General features: G+C 51.5%; 6 protein-coding genes across 6 annotated transcripts; 2 read left to right on the top strand and 4 right to left on the bottom strand.

The window, feature by feature from the left end:
* Positions 1 to 1,546: 1,546 nt before the first annotated feature.
* On the top strand, positions 1,547 to 2,246 carry BDP55DRAFT_769050 (uncharacterized protein; the record flags this gene model as incomplete). Its single annotated transcript, XM_060581047.1, has 2 exons — positions 1,547 to 1,921; positions 1,993 to 2,246. The coding sequence occupies exons 1-2, from the start codon at positions 1,639 to 1,641 to the stop codon at positions 2,244 to 2,246; spliced, it is 537 nt and encodes a 178-aa protein (XP_060428677.1). The 5' UTR covers positions 1,547 to 1,638.
* An 873-nt stretch (positions 2,247 to 3,119) lies between these two features.
* BDP55DRAFT_729328 (galactosyl transferase GMA12/MNN10 family-domain-containing protein) lies at positions 3,120 to 4,235 on the bottom strand (the record flags this gene model as incomplete). Its single annotated transcript, XM_060579551.1, has 1 exon — positions 3,120 to 4,235. One exon carries the CDS (start codon positions 4,233 to 4,235, stop codon positions 3,120 to 3,122), a length of 1,116 nt encoding a protein of 371 aa, XP_060428676.1.
* Positions 4,236 to 5,157: 922 nt separating this feature from the next.
* BDP55DRAFT_665905 (uncharacterized protein) lies at positions 5,158 to 5,770 on the bottom strand. Its single transcript, XM_060575066.1, has one exon. It carries the CDS (start codon positions 5,550 to 5,552, stop codon positions 5,334 to 5,336), a length of 219 nt encoding a protein of 72 aa, XP_060428675.1. The 5' UTR covers positions 5,553 to 5,770; the 3' UTR covers positions 5,158 to 5,333.
* A 704-nt stretch (positions 5,771 to 6,474) lies between these two features.
* On the bottom strand, positions 6,475 to 8,538 carry BDP55DRAFT_632742 (uncharacterized protein; the record flags this gene model as incomplete). The annotated part of the gene is made up of 3 exons (XM_060572463.1): positions 6,475 to 7,240; positions 7,299 to 8,057; positions 8,105 to 8,538. The coding sequence occupies 3 exons, from the start codon at positions 8,536 to 8,538 to the stop codon at positions 6,475 to 6,477; spliced, it is 1,959 nt and encodes a 652-aa protein (XP_060428674.1).
* An 8,252-nt stretch (positions 8,539 to 16,790) lies between these two features.
* BDP55DRAFT_632740 (uncharacterized protein) lies at positions 16,791 to 19,562 on the bottom strand (the record flags this gene model as incomplete). The annotated part of the gene is made up of 3 exons (XM_060572462.1): positions 16,791 to 17,611; positions 17,664 to 19,300; positions 19,354 to 19,562. 3 exons carry the CDS (start codon positions 19,560 to 19,562, stop codon positions 16,791 to 16,793), a joined length of 2,667 nt encoding a protein of 888 aa, XP_060428673.1.
* Positions 19,563 to 21,193: 1,631 nt separating this feature from the next.
* BDP55DRAFT_632739 (uncharacterized protein) lies at positions 21,194 to 22,581 on the top strand (the record flags this gene model as incomplete). Its single annotated transcript, XM_060572461.1, has 6 exons — positions 21,194 to 21,310; positions 21,501 to 21,591; positions 21,712 to 21,732; positions 21,806 to 21,840; positions 21,907 to 21,972; positions 22,045 to 22,581. 6 exons carry the CDS (start codon positions 21,194 to 21,196, stop codon positions 22,579 to 22,581), a joined length of 867 nt encoding a protein of 288 aa, XP_060428672.1.
* Between the last annotated feature and the right edge of the window lie 1,660 nt (positions 22,582 to 24,241).

Here is a 24,241-nt window from a genome sequence, read left to right as displayed (position 1 = left end):
AGGGCTTTAGCATGTCCATAGACTCAGTCAGGATGGGCTCAGGATGAGCGCAGATCAGAGGCCCAAAAACCTTTAATAGATTTGCCCCAATTTGATCATCTCATTCGGAACGGAGTCACCTTGCAATCGCGATAAATGTATTTGTAACTCAATGAAGTAGCGATCGGCTGGGAAGAACATAGTCGTCCGGTCGCTTGTGTGACGCTGGCGTTGGAGCAGTGAATCTCGGCTCTCCATGCAGTCCGAGGAACCCAAGAGTTGGGATTGACACCAATTCTGTGCTGTGGACCATGCGCAAGGCCCAGACAACCTTTCATACAAGGGATCACGTTGGATGATGCCAATCGAGGCTCCAAAAGAAGGGCGCAGCTTAATGAGTCCAGATTCCAAGCTGTCGATCAACCCACAGTTGTTGGTGGGAAGTATACTGGGCAACTGGGGCAGTGAAGAAGGTGCATCGTGCATGGAGTAGAGTATCCGTACCCAACGAGAGGCTCTGCCGGTTCCGCCTCCGGATTTATGACACTAGAGCAGCAAAAAAAGGGCTAACTGAGATTCTGAGTAGAGTTCTAAGCCCTGTTTCTAGGAACAAGGGGTTGAATTGTCATGTGCAGCTCAAATTTAACGCCGGATAAAGTTGTTCGTCGGATCGAGCGAAGGGGCTTCATTCTTCGAGAAGCTTGAGCTGCCCACCCCGGAAATTGAGAGGGGGTTGGTTGCCTGAGCTTCATCCTTGAGTCAGGTCGTGCTTGCGACAAGTTGTCATGACGGGCCCGCGTCGATCATGTCAAAAATAAAACCGGCGAGTTTGGGTAATTGAGGCTGACTGACTGACTGGTGCAAGCGGCAAGTTTGCGTGAGTCTCTAGTGTCTGATTGGCTGGGTTGGCCAACATACTGCCCAGTGTTCTGGAAGCTCTGGGGACGCCGAATAACTGTAATATAGCAGGACCAAATTTCGCCATTGAACATCATTCATGCGTTCGTCTGAAAGTCTGAACCTCTATGGCTAGAGTCCACACTGCACGTGCCTCTTGACCTACTTAATCTTTGAGTTTATCGTGCTGTGGATAGGGTACGGAGTTGAGGAAGTTGGGAAGCGATTGCGCGAATGCACTTGGTTGGAGTTGAGGACTATCGTCTCAATGGCAACACAGGTAGTTGGTCTAGCAGTATTGGAACTGGAAATGCTTCCCTTGAAATTCCTCTTTAGATGCAGACGATTAAGATACTTTTTTAACAAAATTTCATGTCTTTACCGCTTCTGCCCTGTATGTAGAGTCCCGACACGAGGTCTTATGGCAGCCTTTGGCGCGTGCACCCGCACCGCCGCGCCGCCATGATCGGTGTAATTTACAGATTGATCTACACTTTTCTCCAAAGTCCGTGAGTCTTGGCGCCAAGCGACCACGCTCTTCATCTCTCGGTTTTCTCCGAGCGAAGCTCCTTTGGCTCATCATCGTGTACTTGTTGTATTATTATAAATGAACAGCCTGTCAGTATGTGAATCAGAGGAATGTAGAATAGTCTCAGTATCCAAACCACCAATTCAGTCTTTACCAAGCAACGGCTTTCCAGTCTTTACCAAAAACCACACACTCCTTTTTTCAGGAACTCCCAAGTTTAAAACATCGCGACCATGCAGATCACTCAACTCTTCTCCGCCGCCGTGCTCATGGCCTCCGCCGTCGTCGTCGACGCCAACCCCACCCCGATGCTCGCGGCCCACGGAACGGGTCTGGAGCGCCGCGTCCCCAAGACCTCCGGCGCCGCCTGCATCAAGGCGCCGCTGAGCGCTGAAAAGGACTTCTCCTACTACACCTTCACCATCGACGCCGGCGTCAAGGCCGCCGCCGCGCAGGCTGGTCTCACCAAGATTGGTGTCCGTCAGCACTGCAACTCCAACGGTGGTGCATTTGGAAGTAAGTTTCATTACCCAGCATCTTGAGGTTATGCAATGAACCAAGGTCTCTAACAAAACCCCCCTTTACAGTGTGGGCGCAAAACACCGAGAACTGGGCCTACGTTCCCCTAGACAAGTTCGGCCCCGACCAAAAGTACAACGTCAAGGTCAACCGTTGCAAGAAGGACTTTGACCGCCACGTCTGGAGCTACAGCGTCTGGCTGTGCAACAACAACAACTGGTGCGGCACCACCAACTGCGGTTTGGACCGCGAGATCTGTCCTGAGCAGAAGACTAAGGCCGTTAACCTCAACGACCCCCTCAAGTGGACTTGCTCTGCTTAAGTAGGGATCGTGGCGCTGCGGCTAGTTGAGAAATATATATAGACACTTAGATACCGGTCTTCGACGCCTTAAGTAGAAATTATGGAGTCGGGATAGCGTTGAATTTAATGCATTTCAAAAACCATGACTCCAACGCAGCTATTTTCGTGTCTTCCACTTGAAAGTATACTGCACGTGAAAGTATACTGCCCATCCGTGATCACGACGGTGAAAGCCCATTCAGAGTCTGGATGTAGACGCCATTGGTAAAAGAAAGCCATCGTATCGAGCGTGGTGATGTGCGCTGCGTTCGCAGCTTGAAGAAATACTAGAAAGGATCAACGGACTCGACGTCTTTCTCTGGCAATCTGTGTCGTCTTCTGCGTGTGCAAACCTTCTGTAAGTCATTCAACGCCGGACGCGAGAGGGAGGAAGCTGACGCGACCTTCTTGATAACTTGCCACTCAAGAAACCCTTAAAGTCCGCTAAGCTAAACTATATGCATCAATTCTTAGACAGCGACATACTTGTTAGCAATCTGTACAACTGATAGGGATCAGCGCACAGGAATGGAGGACAACGATAAACCCGAAACAAGCTGGCTTCCTACTAATAGTAGGCACCGAGGTAAACCCCTGTGTTCTTTTGGCAGCCTTGCACCTCGCCGAGATGATAGTTTCTGATAAAATGGAATGGGACTGAGGCAACTGACTGGAAGTCACATTCTGGTGCGGATGGTCCAGATGAAGGATTCATGTTGGGACCGATCAGCATGTTTATGACGACAGCGCCTACTCAGGCGACCATCCGGGAAGACTTGCAGGAAAGCTAGATGGATCATTATTACGAGTTGCCACATTGTTTCAACCCTCAGTATTATGCCTAACTCGGCGCTCATTTCGTCTCTACCGGTTCTAGTTCTTTCCAGTATGCTTCGATGCCCGGTGTAGCATCTCTCTGCACCCTCCCATCTTCCAGGGTAAATTGTGTCTTCCCCAGCATGTACAACCAGCTATTCATACTCTTCGCTCGATCATCCTCGCCGAACCCAGCAAAATGTATCAAAAAGTCGCCACGTCTTGTCTGCCAATCCGAGAGCCCCTTTTCGTCGTTGCCCTCAAGATACGTGGAAGCCTTGAGGCTGCCAGGATACGAGTTGAACCAGGTCTGAGGTACCATTCGTACCCCCTTCTTGAATCTCCTCTCCTTTATTAGTATCTCCATGGCGCTCTGCTCGGTGAAGCGGAGTTCTGTGCCAGGTCTGAAGTGCCGAAAGGCCATGATGGCGCTGAAGAGCTCGATGGCCCATTGACCGACGCGGAGAAGGAAGACCCCGTTGTTAAGGCCGTTCCAGTCGTCCGCCGCTATGAGGTGTACGTCTTCTTCTTTCGGAGTTGACCCGTAGGCCGTCTTGCTTTCGGCAACTCGATTGAGGATTCGGGGTGGAAGGAAGCTCGATATCGGTCGGCATTGGTCAAGGATTATGGTGTCGCGGTCGACCCAGAACAGCCATTCTGCCCGCTCTTCTAGCGGTTTAAGCATCTCATCGAGTAACAGAGACAGTATGTATGCAGGCTTGTTCCACAAGTCGTCAACGATAGGTGTACACATGACTCCGATCCCGTTGCCGTGGAGTGTGGTATGAAGGATGTGAGACTGTAGGGCGTTCTGGTAGTGTTCTCGAATGTTGCCAAATTGCGCCGTCACGGTGGTGATCCGGATGTGGAATTTCGGGTCGGGGAGGGAAGATCGACATGATGACTGCAGAAGTCGAAGGGTTTCTGAAAGGTCAGGAGACAGTTGCGGTAGACATTTGGTCCCTGTTTGAGGCCGAATAGGGGAGGCTGCGGCGGCGTGTTCGAGGGCCGTGGTTATAGAGACTTCATAGTAAAGAAATATTGTACGAATAGAAGTTAGAATAATGACGGTGGCTAGAAGAGTCTTGATGAAAATGGGTGATAATACGAAAGAAAGAATTTTCGGTTGATACATGGCGAGGAAGGATCGCATTGTGGATTTGAATCTTGTTGATGATCCTAAAACTGTTGAATCCGATTTTTCTTCACTTTATATCACATCATCACCAAAGACTTCATCACGATGGATCCCTCGGCCCCCGTGAGGTAGATCCATTCCCCAGACAACATGAATACATGTCGTCTTCGTCCATGCCTGAATTAGAAACTCGTGTTCTTGACATCCACGCGGCCATCTGCCGAGGGTTTCTCCACGGCAGCGTCCTCCGTGGCTTTGTAGCGTCCCTGGGTATGATAACCCAGCGGCATTAAGGACCCATGATTTCCCGCCTGTGATAGCTACGGACATTGTGGAGATTAGATCTCTCAGTGAATTTGCAGGTTCTTCCCTATCAGGCTATCACCGCCCCGTTGCAACTCTTCCTTACATCAAAGGTCTACACCTATTTTTTGAGCCCCAAATAGCCGTAAATCCCTTCCAGATCCTCTTCGTATGCTACTTCTTGTCGCGTGGAGACACGTGTAACAAGGTTCCTATGGGAGGGATGATAACGTTACAAGACTGTTGCTTCGGATCTTTCCGAACTGATGTTTGAGTGGGCTATTCACACGAGACTCTCCCCTATCCGGGGAATTCTTTGCTCGACATGGTGTCTCTTGGCAGCTGTGAATACGGAATCGGAGGTGAAGGCGGAGTAGAAACCACATTAAGAATAGACTACGGACCTCGTCCGTCAAATTAGGAAGATTCCCTGTTTTGCATGGAAATGTGCGCCATTGAAGATTTTAGGTTAGATTGTTAGCATAACCACGAAGCGTATCCAACCCTGTCCACGCGGCTTGTGTGGCTTAGCCCTGGGTTGCGAAAAACCGCAGTTAAAGGTCGCAACACGAGCAACAAGTCTCAATTACTTTGTTCTCTGTATCCAGATGTCTTGATTCTGACTTGTGATATTCTGAAAGAACAACGAACTTTTATTTTCAAAACAAAGTTGACATGGAGACGGAAGAAAAGATCCTTTCAGATGAGAAACGGAACAGTTATTCGCGAGACTATCCGAGCAACTCGCGCACCATATCCCCACATCATTGGTGAGAAAATATCGGTAACAAAAAGGTCTCAAACTGCTGCCTAGAGTACGAGAAGACTTATATTACATTTAGCTTCCCAAATGGGGAAGTTTACTTTGTAGTACTGCGGTGTACTGGGTTGGTTGGTGCAAATACTTTCCTTCCCAGGAACCAAATTCCGAACCGCAGAGGTGGAGAAAGGGGAGACAATATAGACAGGGCCGACAGGCTCTAGAACAGATACAGTTATTGCAAGCGACAGACGACCTCTGGAGCTCATTATAATGTAGCATACATAGCGACGAATGATCAGTTTCGCTACAAACGCCTAAGATGAAGACGATCCATCACCCCCCTTCTCCCGATCACGGGCTGCAATTGTGAAGCACATGAGAGTACGGATGTAAATGCGGACGATGGATACGTCCCCTACGACGTTGAATACCTGCCTTGAGATAAGCTGAAACCTGCTGGATTGCTATCATTGGTTTAACAAAGGAGAGAAAAGCGGTGTATGGTGCGCCGATCACATTGATCAGTTGGATCAGGGAATCGAGACTCGCGACCGAGACTCGCGACCGAGACTCACCAGCTGCTGAGGTGTGACCCATAACTCATATCCCGTAACTCATATCAACGATACAATTCATCTTTCAGGTGGTAATCCCCACTTCAGCCCTCAAATTCAGGTGTCAGGGCTTGACACTCTCAGCGGTCCTTGGCTTCTGGTCTTAGTGAGGCTCCTCACATGAGTGAGTGCCAGTTGACAACCTGTGCCGGAGAATAGACAGTAAAATCTACCGCAGGCCTCTAGATATGGCATGACTGGGGAGTTTGATTCAGTGTCCCCGCGTATTGCTACTCGATGAGTTCAACGCAGTATATTACTGTTGGGTTGTTGACCACGTCCAACTTCCCCAGTAATGCTCATATCCCACTTCTATCATCACATTTTGAATGATCGAACACCTCTTTGACAAAATGCCTCAATGTATAAAACATTAATCAAAGTTTTCGAGAACACCAAGATGTATCGAGTATTCCGACGCACCACGTACACCAAGATTTCATCGCTAAAACCCCGAATTGCCACCTTCTTACTTCCACTTTTCATGTATTAGCTCCTTAATCAGACTCCCTCTCAAGGCTTTGCGTGTTTCAAACAAAATTTGCCCTAATCGTACGAATCACTCTTCCCTTCCTTATTGATATTTTTGCCCTTCAACTGGGGCCTCGATCTCTCTGCTTGAGAAAGAGCAATGCGGCAACTCAGCGCCAGGCTTAGATACTACACCCCAGCGCAATGCCTTTGTCCACATCTCTGGCTCCTCACTTGTTGCCGGATGGCAGGCCGCGGAGATTGCGACACTGCAACTGCTTACCACCGGGATCCCCCCGTAACGAAAACGACGAAAGCCCGATGCAAGAAGAAACCCGACCATGATCGTGCCTACCACTATCACGCATATGACGCCAATCGGTGACCATCCACAGGACATGGCGCTATCTCCAATGGAATGGGATGGCCCGCTAGCATACCGCCCCTCAATGTTGACCAGGAATATGCTCTCCGAAATAAGCCAGTGCATTCCACCAGAAAATACGGTGAGCGGAATAGAGTACCGGTAAGGGAGTTGCAGGAAATACGTCTGCCGTTGGTCACCTCGGCAGTGGAATGAAACCCTCAGACCTTTCTTTTCTTCGCCGAGCCGATCCCATTCGGTGGTCAGAGATATACTGGTAAAGAGGGCGTTATAGCTTAAGTATATCATCGACATGATAACTTGTGGGGTGTTGGCAAGCAGAACGTTGAGAACGAGGGTGTCGGACTCAGCGCTTAGCGTCCCAACGTCCATTATTGTGTCGCCCTGAACCTTCCCAAGCCCATATTTCATGATGTTGGACGCGTCGACTTGGGTGCACCCCCACACTAACAAGATTATGCAAGTGAGAATAGCGGAAACAAATCTACTCGTATTAGTTTGTCGATCTCTAGGCCGAAGAATACATTGAGTTGAAGACTTACATAGCTATAGTAGTCGCCCAACGACGACAGCTTGCTGCAGCAAATTTCCGTCGTCTTGTGGATTGGAACTCTTGTGGGCCGCAATTCCAGCTTGATCCCTTTAGGCTTGCCTTCGACGCAAGAGCCATTGTCTTCGTAGACTCATCTTCAACCGTCAAAAAAGACTCGATAGCGTCACCTACATTCAAGATGGGCCTTTCGGTATTTCCATATGCAACATAAAGCATCAATATGCCTTTGACTAGGTTGAGTGCAATTACGGTCCAGCATAGCCGACTGCTGAAAAGTAGCTTGCAATGCTCTGCTCTTTCCTGACTGTAGCAGCCCCTTACCTCCAAGTAATGTTGCCCCACTATCCACTTGGCACTGCTCTTGATACTTGAGAGTTGCTTGTCGCAAGAAGATGTAGTTGAGCCGTGTTGTTGTTCCCCACAGATCCAATCAAAGGGATGAGCCAACGATCGATAGTCGTAAGTGGGGTTTAGCTTGGCTAATTCGCCAGTGGATACCGTTTTGTTATCAACAACGAGGATCACATCGCCTCGCAAAGACTGAAACGTGGTTCCGTACTCATCGATACATTTGCTGGTGTTGAGAAAATTGAATCGATTGCGGGTAATGATGTTTGTATCTGGAAGGAGCTCGATCGGTAAGACATCCGGAGCATGTTTCATTTCGACTCCGCCGAAGTTATCCGCGCTGATGGTGTAAACTCTATATCGGCTTGTAGAAGTCGAGGTGAAAACAACTGAATTGAAACTGCAGAACCGCCAGTATTGGATCACAATGAAATATGAGATGTTTACAGCAAATGAAGTGGGAATGAAGACATCGCCAGAAGGGCCCAGAGCATCCTTCTCTTCCAAGCAATGCTCCAGAAGTTACGAATGCTTGGAATGCCAATATCGAGCCACTCATGCTTGGCATGCGCACTATCGATCTCGGTCCGAGTCGGTGCAATCAAGCACTGCATGCAGTAGTTGCTTCCTGTCAGTAAAACAGTACTGATGATGTTGATTGCGACGTGAGCGCAAGTATTCCAGCTCTGGATGCTCTGGCAGTGACCGTTTGCTACAACTCCAGTGTCAGGTGTCATAGTGTCGCTCGAGTGCGTCATGGCCCAGATGACGAAAGACAGGTTGACGAAGAACGTGACGAATGCGGCCGCGGAAAAAGCGAGCGCACTTCTTTTCCAGCGACTATGAGGGAAGATCTCTTCTCTCTTCTTGATAAAGATCATTGTAGATGATTTGAAGCAATATCGTGGCGATACGAAATTGGTCGAAACGCTGCCAGCGAAGTGATGAGTCGGAGGACAAGCTCCCCGCCACATTTCTTTGGTTGCACACGAGGATTGCGAAAGAATTTAAGGACTTTTGCCTTGAAGCCCCCCCTGCTCTCGTAGACTAAGGCCGTGGTATTCAGTCAGGCAACAAAGCCCTTTGTCATCATACTCATGGTAGCTCATGTCTTGGACGGTTTGGCACCTACGGAAAGTTAAGTAGCATCTGCCAATTCAAGTCCAACTGCATGATTTCCAAAAATTCCCCAAGGTCTTAGGCCGGTGTGGCTGGTCGACTGGTCAATAGCTAATTCCCATATAGCGAGTAAGTGTCTCGATATACGTCCCACACTAATGCCACCCTTCTATTTGTAGAATAAGCCAGCTTTACTAAGGCCCAGATCTGCTCGAGTGAAGCGGTTAATCGATAATTGCCAGAGGCGCGGAGCCACTGATTCAGGCAGGGCTCGGTTTGTAGTTGAACTGCCACTGTCGAGCGCCACTACCGTGGCTGTGGAGTGCCAGCCGGGCCGCTCTGTTCCCACGTCGAGAATCGATCCTTAGTTGTCGACGTATAACGCGTCCTATAGCCAATGACTATAACATCTCCAGCCTAGCTCAGCCACTGTTGTAGAAGGAAACCGTGCACAATTTTAGGCCCTGATATTCCGCGAATTAATCGCCAATTGCCAATTGCCAGCGGTACAACGCCACGGCTTCTGCCGCTGCCCAGCTAGCGATTGTATCACCGCGTTGGGCTGTAGTCCCGGGCTACTACCGGAGCGCCGTTACGTGTTTTTTGCTCTAGAATCAGTCCTGGCATCAGATCCTAGCGATTGGGCGCCCTTCGTACAATGCCAGTTGCCAGCCCAGATTTGACCCCAATGCCAAAAGCTATACCATCTCCGGCCTGTCTTAGCCACTGATTCAGAAAGGAACATTGCATAACTTTGGTAGGATTAAAAGACCGGATCCGTCAGCGAGTCTACGGCCTAAGTAGGTTTGGCTTAACGGAAAAGGGGTTTCCGTTGATTTTATGCACAGATTACATCAGCCGGGCAATTGGCAATTGGCGATTAATTCGCGGAAGATCAGGGCCTTAGCATCGACGAGAGACCGAATCCGGTAGCTGAACTACATTCTAATGAGGCTTGATCTGGTGCAGAGCTCAACTTGCATGCAGCATCGCCGCTCGCGACTAAAGAGTCCGCGATATAGGCTCGTAGGCAGACAATCAGGGGACAAAACGTCTACCACTTAACACACCGTGAGATCCTCAGTTCTCGGCCGCCGTTGGCACCACGGTCTTAGTGACGAATCGAGAGTTGTTGTGATGTTTTTGCGGCCTACTTTTGTTCACTCGTTTCGCAGTATCTGATCACTAGTCCTACGCGCCGATTTCTTTTGAGACTTTTTCAGCTTCCTTCATCGAACTGATCGTGAAATTCGCGTGTCAGTGATAGAGGCGCGAATGTCTTCAGATCGACCGCATCAGCCCGCTGGAATACATCCCTCCGGGCTAGGACCAAGAACGACAGATAAGGGGGGGGCTTGACTTTGGCACAGCCTCTGGGTAATCTGGGAAACAAAGTGTTGCTAGGCTCAAAAGAGCTACAAGCTGTGGCGAGATGAGACAGGCTAGATGTGACTCTTTCTGTCTGTGGCCGAAAATACGCCCTCTACTGTTACACTGCGCTAGACAAGCCTCAGCTGAACTGATTCACAAGCTTACCTTCCAGTCAAATATATGTTGCGGAGAAGAGGCAGCTAATATGATTTGTGTTTCGTACTGTGTAGATGCCATTGCTAAGGTAGATCCAACCTGCGGTCCAAGGGGACCTGTGGGATAACTTTGTAGGGAGTGGAATTATACTTGCGATGTCAAAATAAGCTTTTCTGTTTTATTTCAACTGAGTTGAGACTAACCCACGGGCACTGAACATATTACCGAGCTTGAGAGAGCGACTGGTTTCGCGACACGACAGGCAGAGTTGAGCTGCCCAATGGGTGGCAGAAAGCCCATGTCTCGTAGACAACCCACACGTGGCTGAGACCGTATTCAAAGAGCCGGCCGGGTACAGTCGCCAAATTTCACATGCCGGTGCTCTTGGCAGCGTACGAGCTGTGCCCGTCCTACTTACAGTTCCCCCAAGCTAGAGACTAGGGATTCGGAGTGACGGATCGAGTCCTTCCACAGGAATTAATTTGGTTTAGGCTTAATAGTCCAGTGAAGTAGGTGCGCTGCTTCCCGTCGGTGCCCGCATGCGTAGGCTACCTCGGCCCCGATACCTGTCTCTCTTACTCCCCGCTTCACGAGGTAAGTTCGCCAAATCATCGCTCTCAGGTTTGTCAGGAAGCCTCCTACATCAGCACCGGTTCAGCCTCACTTCGTACCGTCTCACACGGACAGTTCCTACATCAAGTACCTTAGGTACCTTAGGCGAACTTGAGGTTTTTCTTTTTCGACTTTCAAGTACCTTTACACAAGTTACTTTCGATACCCTAAATGAGTTTCTATGTCAACCGCCCATTGCCATGCGTTCTTACCCGCAGCAAAGCTCTGTGACGTCTTCGACACCACGTAGCTATAAGAAACGCCCAGCGTCAGCGGCAGATTTGGACTGCAACTTGGAACGTTCGGCCTCTGTGAGAAATTCTGAAAATAACTGCCCGAAACGGGGAAGCTTGACGTAGTCTACCTACTGACCACCAGGCTTAGCTAGACGTTTGCTCATTTGATCGGTCAAGATGTATGGAACCGAGGCTGTGTTTATATAACCACGGTCCCGACGGGGGCGAGCCTGCTATATAGATCTTACTTGGGTGATATCGACCGTCAAGTGGAATGAACGTCGTGTCCGCCGGTCACTCTCTGGGCTTTTCCTCTTGTTCTGTATTCATCATGCCATCACCATCAGGCTGACTGGTTCTCATCGTGGGTGGCAACCCACAAATCACACAGTCTTCCAGTCCCACCACGGGCCACACATTCTCAAGATAGCCTCCGATGGCACAGCGGCGGGCAACCTCGCAACATCAAGAATCAGTAACTACTACCAGTACTACAACGACAAAGAGTATATCAAATTCATACCACTGCATAGCCGCGGACCAAAACATCGTAGCTTTACAATTGATCTCATCAAAGAAAAGAAGATTGACGTCGTTCACAACCATCAACTAAAAATCGAAGGGAAACAATGCGAGACTTTTCAACAGACAAGACGAGAACCCCCCCCCTAAACTCCTCCCAAAACCAAAACAACAGAAACCAACCGAGCCCCAAATGCAGAAGTCCTGAAAACACCAGACATCATACAATACCCAATACGCTACGGCGGTGTCCGCTCGGTTATCAGGCCCGGTATTTTATATCAGAATGACGATGCACTAGACTCATTGTAATGGTCTCAACCAGAGGACGAGTCTGCCAGACAAATGTTGCATTAGGATCAATGGATGGTATGCCATCTTTCACAAATTCGACTTTGCGTGATGTACCTGGTATGTAACTCAACCAGTCGCGTGATGTCATCCACTACTGATGGCCAAATAAACTACATGTAACAAACAAGGTGCCCGTGGGCCACCTATGGGTAAAGTGCCACCAAATATCAAATCCTCTCCATGGAAGATGAAGTCCGTCCGCCTGCCCTTCAGGCTTTTCCAGTTCACGCCCAAGTCCGTTGCTAGAAGCAGGTCGCTGAAAGTGGTAGAGTATGTACACTTAGGTGCGTACCGCAGAAAGATATAAACAACCAGGCCACCACTCGCCTTCCTCTTAGCGGCCTGGGCCGTGAAGAGAGTTCTTCAGCAGCTCGTACATCTCATTGTCGCCGGGAGAGTAGCTATGGCCCGACATGTTAAGAGAGCCATGCTGCTGCTGGTATGCTTGATTGGAGGAGCTGGACCCGCTTCCGTAATTGGCGGACGTGGTACCTCTCGTGGCATAGCCTCCAGAGACGTTCGCTGGCGTGAAGGAAGTGTTAGATCCCGAATTAAACCCATACCAGTTATGTTGGTCCGGCTGAGTTGATTGCTGCTGGGTCTGATTTGCGTAAGATCCATACGATTGTGCTTGTTGCGGCTGCGACTGCGACTGCGGCTGCGACTGCGACTGCGACTGTGGCTGTTGCGGCTGCTGATTTGTGTTCCTCGAGGACGACCTTGGCTGAGTGCTGTTCACTGCTGAATTTCGCATGTTGAACGACTGCAGAGAGGATGACTGCTGCTGAGTCGTCGACGGCTGTTGAGCGTAAGTGTTCGCCGCCGCCGTGGTGTTGTTATTATTGTGTGATTGCGCATTGCGCGATTGCGATTGATTGTTGTACAACTGTCCGGACCGCGTATTACCGCTGGAGGTGTGTGAGGCAGTGGTATTGATTCTGTCGTAGTCATACGAAGGGTAAGTGGATGTGGTCGCAGACGTGTTTTGCGCCGCATAGGGCTGATAAGCAAGTCTGGTGGTATTCAACTCTGTCGAGTTGTTGCTCTGGCTAGAGTACTTCGTACTGTAGTTGTCGTAGTCGGAGACGTTGCTCAAGGATTGGGTATCATTGTATGTTGCTGAGTCCATCGCCGCTGAAGTTGAGGGTTGGACAGTGTGATGGGAAGGTGTAGCACGGGGTTCATTGACCGGAGTACGAGTGGAGGCTCTCTGTCCAGCTCGACTCTTAGTTCGGGCTGCCTGCACTGGCGTCTGGAATGGCGAGACCTGGGCCGGGGTAACTGTTTGGGCCACTTGAGCTGCTTGCTGTGTAGGGGAAGGGCGATGTTGCTGTTGTTGCTGTACAGCGACATGGGCCGTAGTCTGTTGCGTGTTCCGGTAGGATGTCTCCTGGGGAGCGACGGTAGTCGCAGCCGGCATCTGGGTCGACCTCCGCGGCCTGTGCTGCTTGGTCATCATGGTAGGCGAAATTGTATTCGCTGCCCTGGGAGGAGAAATGCTCTGCCAATTTTGTGCGTAACTGGGAAGCGGAACAGGGCTTTCAGCCGTGGGCTGCTGTGCCTGTCCTGGTCCAGATGGCAGACTGCGCCTTGAAGAGGTTCCCGTCGCCCTAGGGCTCTTAGCTGCAGGTTGAGAGTAAGTCAGACTCGACGTGTTGTCATTACTGGCAGCTGTATAGCTGTTCACGTCTGTGCTCGATCGAGCGTATGTTGCCGTGCCGGTAAGAGACGGTTGTGAGAAGCTTGTGGAGACTGCCTGCTGCTCCGTGTAATTTGCGGTGACAGAAGGCTCGGGGTATGATGAGACGCCGTGTGACATATTCATCTCGTTGGAGGCGGAATGGGTGTAAGTCAGTTCGTTGGGCCCACCGTTGAAGTAGTCCTGATTGGAAGGCTGTGCGACGGGGGTGAGCATGTTAGCAACCGGCATATTTGACGAGTAGTCGATAGTCTCGATGTCGTCTGGTTCTTGTTCTTCAACTTCCATCTCAGGCTCTGCGGGCTCGGGCTCGGGCTCGGCTTCTACTTCAGCCTCAGCATCGTCGTCGTCATCATCATCGTCCTCTACTACAGCTGCAGACTTTTCTTCATTCTTCTTTGCAGACATCTTGTTGATCAGAGGGTACTGGCATTCCACGCCCAGCTCTTCACAGGAAGCGCACTCAGGTTTAGCGCGATCGCACTGGGAAACGTTAGCATCTCTGAGGAGGTCGCCCAACAAAACAGATTGACATACCTTGGCCTTTGCTCTTCTGCAAGCAATACATCCTCCCCTCGAAATCAGCTTCATTGGCGTGCCTGGCGGTGCCGGGATCAACTCCACTTCTTCTGCATCTGCGACCGCCTTCGACTTTCCGGACCGCTTCTTCTTCTTCCCTGAAGCTGGGGATTCCAACGTGGTTGTGGTGACATCAGCTTGCGCAGTTGGCTGCTGAGGCGTAGGTGACGCGCTGGTCGACGACGCAGCAGCATCGTTCGGATGAACAATTCGGAGTCGCTCAGCACCATACTTCACGAGCATGGCAAGAGACTCTTTTTGAAGATCCGGAGATTGATTGGCAAAGATACCGAATTGTTCTGTAGAAAGACTCTCAGGATCTAAACCGCTGTCGCTGAGGAATCTGATGGCGACTTCGCGGCGCCTAGCCGCTTCGCCTGGGGGCACATTCAGCACTGCATGTGAATGGACACCACTTTGGACAGCAGCATCCGCCTTGGTCGGAACAGTGGCTGTCGCCTCTCCGTTGGTGCCTTCGCCAGCGGCCTGTGCGTCCTTTGAAGCTTCCGATTTCTTCTTCCTCTTCTTTGGTTGGACAGGTGTGCCATCTGGATTCAGAGCCTTGCTCTTCCTCTTCCTCTTTGGCTTCTGGACAGGCGTTTCGTCCTCATTCAAGGCCTCGCTCTTTCGCTTTCGCGGAGTCTTCGCCTTCTTGGACTTTTCCCCAGCGGGAATCAGAGGTGCCGGAGGTGCTGCCGAAGGGAGGGGTTTGAAGTACTCGATCATCTCGCCCAGTGTCTTGTGAAGAGGCGTGTGTTCGTACTGGACGTTGATTGTCCGAGTATTCTTTGAGAACGCAATGGTTAGCGTGCCGTGACAGTCGAAAGCTGGTCGGGCTTGCATGATCGGTTCGAGCTCCTTCTGACTATACTCTCCTATGATAGTCTTATTGGGCGTCTTCTGATTCTGCCGGTTCCAAGTGGCGAGAGAGTCTTTGCAGTTGTAGGTGAAAGACCACCCATACTGGCCGCGCGAAACCTCTCTCACCGCCCACGTGCTCTCATCCACAACAGACAGAAGCGCAACAATGTGTTTCGCTACTGCTCTCTGCATCACGGGGTTGTCGTGGGGCTGGCTGATAATGGTACCGTAGGCGCGCACTATTTTGGCGGGTTGACCATCAACAACCTGCGTTCGGAAGCCGCTGAGCGCTGGGTCGATGTTCTCCTGCGCATCGCCGTCGCCATCGCGAATGGCGAATTCGAGGGTAGATGGCACTTCGATTGTGACTGAGACATGTTCGCATCGTGTGGGTGTCTTCTTTCGTTCGAGTTCGCGACGGAGCTGGGCGGGGATGTCGTCGGGATGCGCAATGGACGGCTTGTTGCTCGACGCGCTTCCGTAGGAGGGCGTGAGGCCCAGCAGGGCCTCAGCCATATTCGATTGCGGCCTCCGTCTTTGATCTCGACGGATCGACGCGACGAGACCGCAAAGTCGCGTTTTCGCAGTTGGCGATTGTTGGCTTGTGACGGAACAACGTTGGAGAGTGCCGAGTGACGCTTTGGTTGGAGTCGTTGGCTGGGATGGAGGCTGGGGGTGCGAAAGCGCAATTCCGCTGAAAAGTGGGCCTTGGGGTGGCGTGTCCATAGCAGCTGCTGCACCAACACTGTCGCTAGGACTTGGCCAATGGCCAGTCAGCATCGGCGAAACCAAACTCACGGTTTCTGTATCCATTGACGCTGGGCCGATTTCCATGTGGTGATGATCGAGGGCACTTGCCAACGACGAGGTATCAGAAGATACCGTCGCCATTTTTGGTGATGCCGTCGAGCAAAGTACTTGCGAAGTTTTTTTGCTCAAGATCCACAAAGAGCGATGGCTGCCAGAGGAGGGGAAAAGATATCAGTGAAGCGAAAGTTGACCTGTGTGGGAAGTAGGAGGCGTAATAGCTTCACGTTGATGTGTGTGAAGAGAGGTGTAGCCTAGTGAATATGCAAAAGCAGGCAGGCAGCTTGACTCTCTGACCGATGAAGTAGATCTCATTCGGGAAGGTCGTCTCTGGGTAATCTGAACAATCGTGCAGCCTCAGCTATGAGGCTTCAACCCGGCGATTATTGACACACTGCTCCTTCCCTGAGGACCTATCAGTGAGTTATTTGCAGCTGCCCCTTTTGAATATGAACTGCAGTCGACGCGCAGGTGTCCCTCCCGGCAACGGTATGGTTCGCCTCTACTACGTACATCATCTTTCCGCGTTACGTGCTCGTTACAATGCGATCATGATCTTTGTCGAAGTTGTGAGCGCCAAGATGCAGATAGCCTTGCTCTTCATAATGCTAATGCTAGAACCGTGTTTACGAAAATATCTGTCTATCCCGATGCGCAGTTTCGCTGGTACGATAGGTGGAATAGGACCAGTGGGATTGTAAAATTCTCATTTTGACTACATAAAAAAGGCCAACGCCAGAGGGCGTTGCAGTTATTAGAGAGAGCTCATACTCCCAAGGGTATCAATGGTATACAAGTGACAGGTAAAGCACATGCTTTAGTAGTAGATCTTCTCGTCCCAGATGGGAGGTCTGGCGCCCTCAGAATCCCAAACAAGCTTATTCTTCTCATCCAAAGAGCAACCCTCATCGGTGATGGGAATGATCTTATTCGTCTGCGCGATCTCATACTTCGAAACACCAGCAGCATCCTCAGGAATCCAAAGGAGAGGAGGCAGGCTCGAGACCGAAGGTGGGTAGTAGGCGTTATCCTGAATGTTGCCAGGGTACATCTCGTCAATCTGTGTGGGGTCGTGGGGGACGAGGTTACGAAGGTGCAGGTAGTCGGCAAATATCCACGGCTTGAGGAATCGTGTAACAATGTTGCCGCCCTTCTCGACAACGTTCTCGTCACCTCCGGGGGCGAACTTCTTGATGTTGGGAATCTTCTTCATGAAGCCGCTCGAATCACCGTTCTGTTCCTCAGAGACGCCTCTACCAGAATCCTTGCGGTCAATACCCTCAACGTCGGCGTTCAGTGACTCTTCCTCGACCTGGAGGGATCTGGGAAGAGTGTACAGCAGAGGGTCCAAAACACTGTTCAGGGTGAGGTGGAAGAGAATTGAGAAGATGAGGAAGATGATCATAAGGACGAGGGGTCCAAATGCCTTCGATACGGAAAACAGACCCACGAGGCAGATCTCTGCCAAGTAAACACCGGCAAAAAGCTGCTTGAGGGCGCGGGGGTACAACAGACCCTTAGTATCAATCTTGGTATCCGTAACAAACAGAATGTTGTAGCGGTAAGAAAGATAGAACAGGCCAATGCCGAGGGTGGAGAAGAACAGCATCAGAGGAGCGATGAGAGCGTAGGTGATGCCTAGGCGGAGTTAGCAAAAAATCCTGGATTGAGTGAAAGTGGCCACACTTACTGATGACGGCAATGGTTGTGTAGACAGGGAGCACGCTTCCCCACGAAATGGCCGCAAGGGTGGACCACTTATTGTACAGAGCTCTAGGCGTATTGGTGAGGAACTTCAGGATAGCCACGAAGATTGCAAACGCCACCACCTGGGTCAAAACACCGGTTGCGAGTGTGATACCCTGAAGGATGAAATAGCTGACGTAAAAGCTGGAGGACTTGGGAATCGCAGTGGACAGAGTGCTGAAGATGGAGCCGGGATTCTCAGAGACTGCCTGGATGGTCGCTACAGCAGACGAGGAGACAGTCGTGATAAGAAAGACCTGAATGAGCTGGAACCAGTAGTACGCGTTCTGGGTAAAGAGCTCAACGCGGGAGTTGGAAGGCTCGCCAGAGAGCTTAGCGCAAAGACGCATAATGACCGGCACCAATGACATGAGAACTGCCAGAGCAACACTGGGGAGAAGACCAGAAACGACACCCATGATGACATTGGGAATCTTGTCGAGCCATGTGAGGAAAGAAATCTTCTTGAGGTACGAAACCTGGGAGATGATACCGACCACGGTGACAGGAATCGCCCAGAAGATGATGAGTGCGCTGATGAAAGCAATGACGGCATAGCGACGGATAACGCGCTGCCACCAAGATACTCTGAGAGATTTCCAGATGACTTCGGTAGGCTGGATGCCGATGTACTTGGGCGTCATCTGAAGGGCTTGGTGGTGAGTGGTAACCTGGTAGGCGGCCTGGGCATCGGATTGGGTGTAGAACTCTGCGAATACGGCCGGAATCTTCTTGGCCTTTCCGGCGCGGTAATCGGCTTGAGCGGCATCGACGGCGGGGATAAGGCGCTGGAGCTCGGAACGGCACCATTCGATGGTATCAACCTTCTTTCCAACGAGACCCAGAAGACCAAGACGGTGAGTAGGGCGCTTCTTCTGGGGGATCCAACGAGCAGCGGCATCGGATGCGCCAGCCTCGGTGTCTTGAGCCGAGGGAGTCTTCTCAGGAGCACCGCCCTTCTTGGCAGCCTTGAGACGAGCGGCGTTTGCCAACTTGATGAGCTTCACCTGGGCCTTCTCGAGCTTCATGGCGACCTTGTCACGCTCCTCGACGAGATCGTCCAATTTCTCGGTGTCACCAGTGATCCAAACTCTCTTAATCGAATCGCTGAAAAGCTTCTTGAATTTGGCTTCGTCAAGGTACGCGTCGGGCACGGATACGAAGAGGACGGTGCGAGACGAGATGCGCTTAGAATATGTTGGCGAGAGCAGGAATGCCTGACGCAGGTTGATGTAGAAGATGCACTCGCGCATGATCATGTACATGACGAAGCCATAGAATAGCCAGCCAATGAGGGCATGTGCGTACAGGCGGTTGAGGCCAGAGGAGGATGCGACGTCGATGTTGCTGTAGGTTAAGATATCGAGCTCCTTGGCGCTACCTCCACCGGTGGCATTGACGGGGAAGAGGACTGGCCATGTCATGACAAGGCCGACCAGGCAGATGGTGGCGCAAATACGGAGGAATCGAAGAAAGAGGTAAGAATCGAGAGACTGATGCTTGAGAGCATAGACATCGGGGATCTTCCAAAAGTGACTGAACCAGTTGAACAAGCCATTGGGTAGACTTGGTGATCGCTCGCTGTGACAAAAGTTAGCATGTTAGGTTTGTGAAGATGGGGTACTCTCACGAACCTCTCACGCAAGCTGCCGAGATAAGTTCTCGGTGCATAAAATCGCCTTTGGCTGCGACGGAGGATCAAGAAGATGACGAGGTAAACGCCGGCAATGGGAGCGCAGACAGCTAGAGTACTGACGAGGCCAGAAATGGTGCTACCCGAGGTATCATCGAGAGCCTCGCCGCGGTTGCCCTGGCCATCTTCGGCACTGCCAAGACCCGACATGATGGCGTCTAGGCGTATTGAGACGCCTGGTGGTCGTTACGGTTGTTGGTTTTTGCGTGCCTGCTAGGACAAAGTTGAGTCGAAAGAGAAGAAGGGAGGTCGAATACGGTGGGGGTCCCTGGGGCCAAGTCGGGTATTAAACAGGGAAGGGTATCGAGGGTCGTGTGTCGTGGAGAGTCCTACCGAGAGACAGACGAAGGGCCGTGGACACTTGGAGTCTGGACGGTGGGCGGGAAGAGAAAAGAAGGTCTAGGGACAGGGGGTTCAAAAAGAAGCAGTGGAAGGGGGGACGGGTGGGGGATGATATGTGTGGTGCGCGTTGTTGGAAAACCGGGAGTTGGGAAATGAGACGATGGGTTCGTAGCTTGTCAGGATGCTGGGATGGGCCAGGCCGAGCGTCGATCAGTTACACAAGCGACAAGGTGCCCAGAGCTCTGAGGTAACTGATTGCGCGCTGGTGAGGTGAGGTAGTGCGGTGCGCTTGCGTGCGATGGTGCTTTGGTCTGGACTTGTTGGTGCGGCGTGCTGCTGCTTTGGATATTGGGAGCGAAGCTGCAAAGGGGGTAGGGACTTGGAGCCGTAGGAGAAGCAGAAGAAGCAAATAGTGACGTGACTGAGGTGAAGGGTTGGTGGTTTGGAGGAAATTGGGCGCGTCTCCCAATGTCTCAGTTCGTTGCGCTGAAAGGAGGTGACGCCACAAGACAGCACTAGGGGCAGTGTTAGTTTATCTTTTGTGCCCCCTTCTATTGCTCGTTGGTGCCGCTGTTGCTGTCACGACTGTTGCGCCAGCTTCAGTCGAGTCTAGTGGTAGCCAGAACGATGGGGATGGTGGAGGAGTACGGTTTCTGGGGATGAGAGCAGGAATTGTCGATCGAGCCGAGGGAGCTTACCTTTCGATGAAGCGATGAAGGGCTGCAAGGCAGGAGGTCGGGCACGACGCAATAACAGGCAGATCTTGGTGGAGTATGATGGACAGGTGGATGGAGTCGTGGGATAAAGTCTGTGGCAGGAAGGGGTCCACGAGTCGTAATGCCTCTTCTCTATCGAATGTCTGCAGAGAGTCTGATGTCTCTATCTAGACAGTCCAATCCGAATGCTTGAGATGAATAATACCCATGATCCGATGAGGGGTCCTCGTCGTCCCTTATTCTTATTTTCAAAGGGTTAGGCCTACTGTCTCCTCTCAAACAGGCCCTCACCGACTAGGAAGCACACACACAAGGTACCGACGAAGCGTGAGAGGGAGGCCACCGGGAGATTCAAATTGAGACCCCCAGTTCGGCGTGGCCTAGACCGGGTTGTCACCCATTCCACAGTGGTAGGTACTATGTAGCCCGCTGGGTGCACGACACACACCAGCTGAAGACAGCTCGGTTGGGCCCTCTTCCTGTCGGCTGTCCACAGTCAGCAACGAAGACCGACCAGGTAGTGCTTGTTCATGCAGTCGAGTAAAGTCTCACCTCACATGCAAAGATTGCTACCTCACCGGCTCATTGTGCTAGAGAGATCGTGTTGGTGGCGCGGGCAAGGGGAAACGAGGCGCGGAGGTGGTGTGTTCCAGGTTAAGCTGTCGGCAGAGCCACCGTGCCAATCGATACTGGACGTGCCGCAGGGTTGGAATAGCTAGCAGAATGCCAGCCAATGCCAACTATGACGCAGACACGCAGTGCCAATCCAACTCGACAAGCCCGTGCAAATGCATTGTTCTCACGCTCACTGCTCAGTGTGTGCAGGGAAAGAGGTACCTAGTAAGTGTGGTAAGAAAACATGGGAGCCCCTTCATCCAGACAGGGGCTAGCTCAATGTGAATGTGCATTTGGGGGGCAGGAAGAGGTTGACTCTTTCCTGCAAACTTGCATCTTCCCAAATTCTACCCCCACTTTTAGATACCTATCTGAGGTAACTGGCAACTACTACGTACACTAGTGTAGGTAAGAGGGAAAGTTCGACATGGAAAGTTGGATCCCCTGGCAACTTCCTGGTGTCGATGCGCCTGCCATCCTGGGAACGGCAGCGCACCTACCATATGGTGGGTTCCTTTACAGTGTATCGTCGATTCCTGGCCACTCGAGGTGAAGTGGGTCGGCTGAACACTGCATGCGACGCTTCTTGATTGGCTGCCGTGTTTCTAACTGGAAACCTCCTTCAGGACTCAACGCTGCCGTTGCCGGTTTGTGGGCACTGTCGAATACTTTTTTGTGATTCATTTTTTGATTAAAACTTTTTGCTTTTTTCTTTTCTAGAGCTAACAGGTAGTATTCTGCCCACTTCGAGGAAGGTTTGTCGGTCCAGATTGCCGTCTAGTGACTCCAGTCTACGACTTACGAACCTACTTCGTACACAGTTTGTGGTCTTGGCTCCCTCTCGTCTGCACCTTCTGGTGACCATCAGAGGCTCAGACATCTCCATGGTCCGTTCATACTGATGCTGACGCACCCAAACATTCGTCGCTTGTCTTGGGATGCGTTCATCTCTTCGACAGTGGCATGGTCTTCACTCTAATTCTCACAAGTCGCATTTCCTTCTTCCTCTTCCTCTTCTCTACCGGGCTGCCCTGATTCCCGCGGTTCACTACCCGGAAACACCGTGGTCCACCAGCCCTGCCACCCGCCGGCAGCGTTGCAGCCAACAAACAACACCCCCGGCAGTCACCCAAAATGCGCTGGCTGAGATTCCCGGTTTTCACCACTTAAAATCTGGTCTTTTATCCTTCCCGCTGCAGGGCTCGTCGCAGTTTTGCAGGGTCTCCGGTCAATCACTGCGGGCGGTGCCACATCAAACTCCATCAAACTGGCCTTCAGACGGCCAACTCTTTGATCAGTTCAACCTCCATCCTATGATCCTTCACGGCATCGTCCCCGACCACCGGCCAATTTTGCCTCGAAAGTTCTTGGCCCTTTCCAACGTTCGAAGCCTTTTCCCCCGAGACACGGCGACCGGCGCGAGTAACGGCAGCCACCCGGCACCAAAACTACCGAGTGACATCAACTTGCTTGGCTTGGCTTCTTCGGCCAAGTGAGCGACGTACCAGAAAATACCCCAATTTCACCTGCCCACTGACGCAATCCCCTCGTGATTGTCCATGCTATCGACAAGCTACGCACAATCCAGCATCCACTTCCGCGCGGCTCTTGCGCATCCCGTTCGAAAACGTCGGTAACATGACATCCCTCAAGATACCCCAGAAAAGACGGTTTACACACCGGCCGGCTGGGCAGCCTTCGTAGGCGTCATCGAAAATGCCATGCTCGTATGGACATGGAAATTTGCGCACCTCCAAATCGCTATAGCCCTGGGACCAACGCACTGGTGGTCTTGGAAGCTGGAGCATCGAGACGAAGGATGGATGATGGGATCTGTGCCACTTACGATCTCCCGAGTCTCGACGAATGCTGCCAATTTACTGCTCTGGAACGCTTCGCTGGGTGTCCACACATGTTTTCTACCCTAGCGCCGATGGTCACCCAGCCCAACCCACTTCCGGAGACCCTATCAACCTGCATCGGCGCTACTCTACCAGAAAATCTCAAATCCTCCACAATTTGACACCCGTCCCATGCTACCATTGACAAACCATCTCCTCCAGGATCCCTGCTCGGCTGACGAAAGAAATTGTGTCTCCGGGAGAAACGCCTACGGTGGACTAGCGACCAGCCGAGCCCATGGCCAGTGAGCCACGAGAGACAAAGCCGCGCCGCCTGAAAATCGAGACAAACCACCAGCCACTGTTGCTATTGTCTATACTTTGTGCGACATTTGACGACGGTAGCCGCCCGTGGCCCTCTGAACACGGCCTACTGCCGGTTACACCGCTTCGACGCATCTTTATGTGTTTCCAGCGTGTCGCGTCAAACGACTGAGGACGCGCATTCTGGAATGACACGGCGTCGATGACAGGTAGGCAATGTCACCAACAATGCGGCATCGTCCTTAGCCGAAAGAGTGACCAGCCCGATCAGGGCAATCTGCAGTCCTCAGCATCATCTGCATATTTACAACTCATCAGCCTGCACAGCTGGATATTGCTGCACCTCTTGCAGATTCGCAGTCTTGTGCTTCCCACGTGCGCACCCGCAAGCTGACCGGCCGCATTTCGACCGGCCCAGGCCCCCATACCGCACTCGACCCCTTCATCAAACATCCCGGACGACTTCGCCTCAATTCCGGACCTCTCCGTTGAGAAATGAGAAACGCGAATCTAGGCGGTCGTTCTAAACTCTATTTGAAAGCTCCGTTCGGGACTACGCCCGGTAAACAACCATCGGCGGTACTGCTAAGCAGCAGTAAAGCACACTTGCCGACGACCGAAAGAGACGGACTTCAGCCTGGTTTTAAATAGAATCATGACCACGCTTAGAGCCGGTTCAGCTAGTGCCGCCTGAGCGAAGCTATTCAGAGGCTGTGGACTTCACAAGGCTTCACAGTCCCGATCCCATCAACCCTTCCAGAGATGCGGTCTGGTCTGAGTGATACTTTCCCAGACAGCTGAAGCCAGAGACCATCTCTCTCTAGAGCAGAAGCATATGCCCTGCCGCTGAATCATATGCTTGTGCCCATGGGTACCGACAGCGGGCATCGCGATCTGCAAATCTCAAGACGATGAGCACATTGCTTCAAGTTCTCATTGTCTAGATGTTGTTGCCTAGGGTTTCGCCGAAGTCGGCCAAAGCTTCATGGTT

The sequence above is a fragment of the Colletotrichum godetiae genome, assembly GCF_030913485.1.
Source record: "Colletotrichum godetiae strain CBS 193.32 chromosome Unknown BDP55scaffold_24, whole genome shotgun sequence".
In the NCBI taxonomy this organism is placed as follows: domain Eukaryota; kingdom Fungi; phylum Ascomycota; class Sordariomycetes; order Glomerellales; family Glomerellaceae; genus Colletotrichum; species Colletotrichum godetiae.
This window is presented reverse-complemented; position numbering and strand designations above follow the sequence as displayed.

Excerpts from the sequence above, each read along its gene's own strand:
- BDP55DRAFT_665905 (XM_060575066.1), bottom strand. The coding sequence starts at position 5,552 with ATGAGCTCCAGAGGTCGTCTGTCGCTTGCAATAACTGTATCTGTTCTA.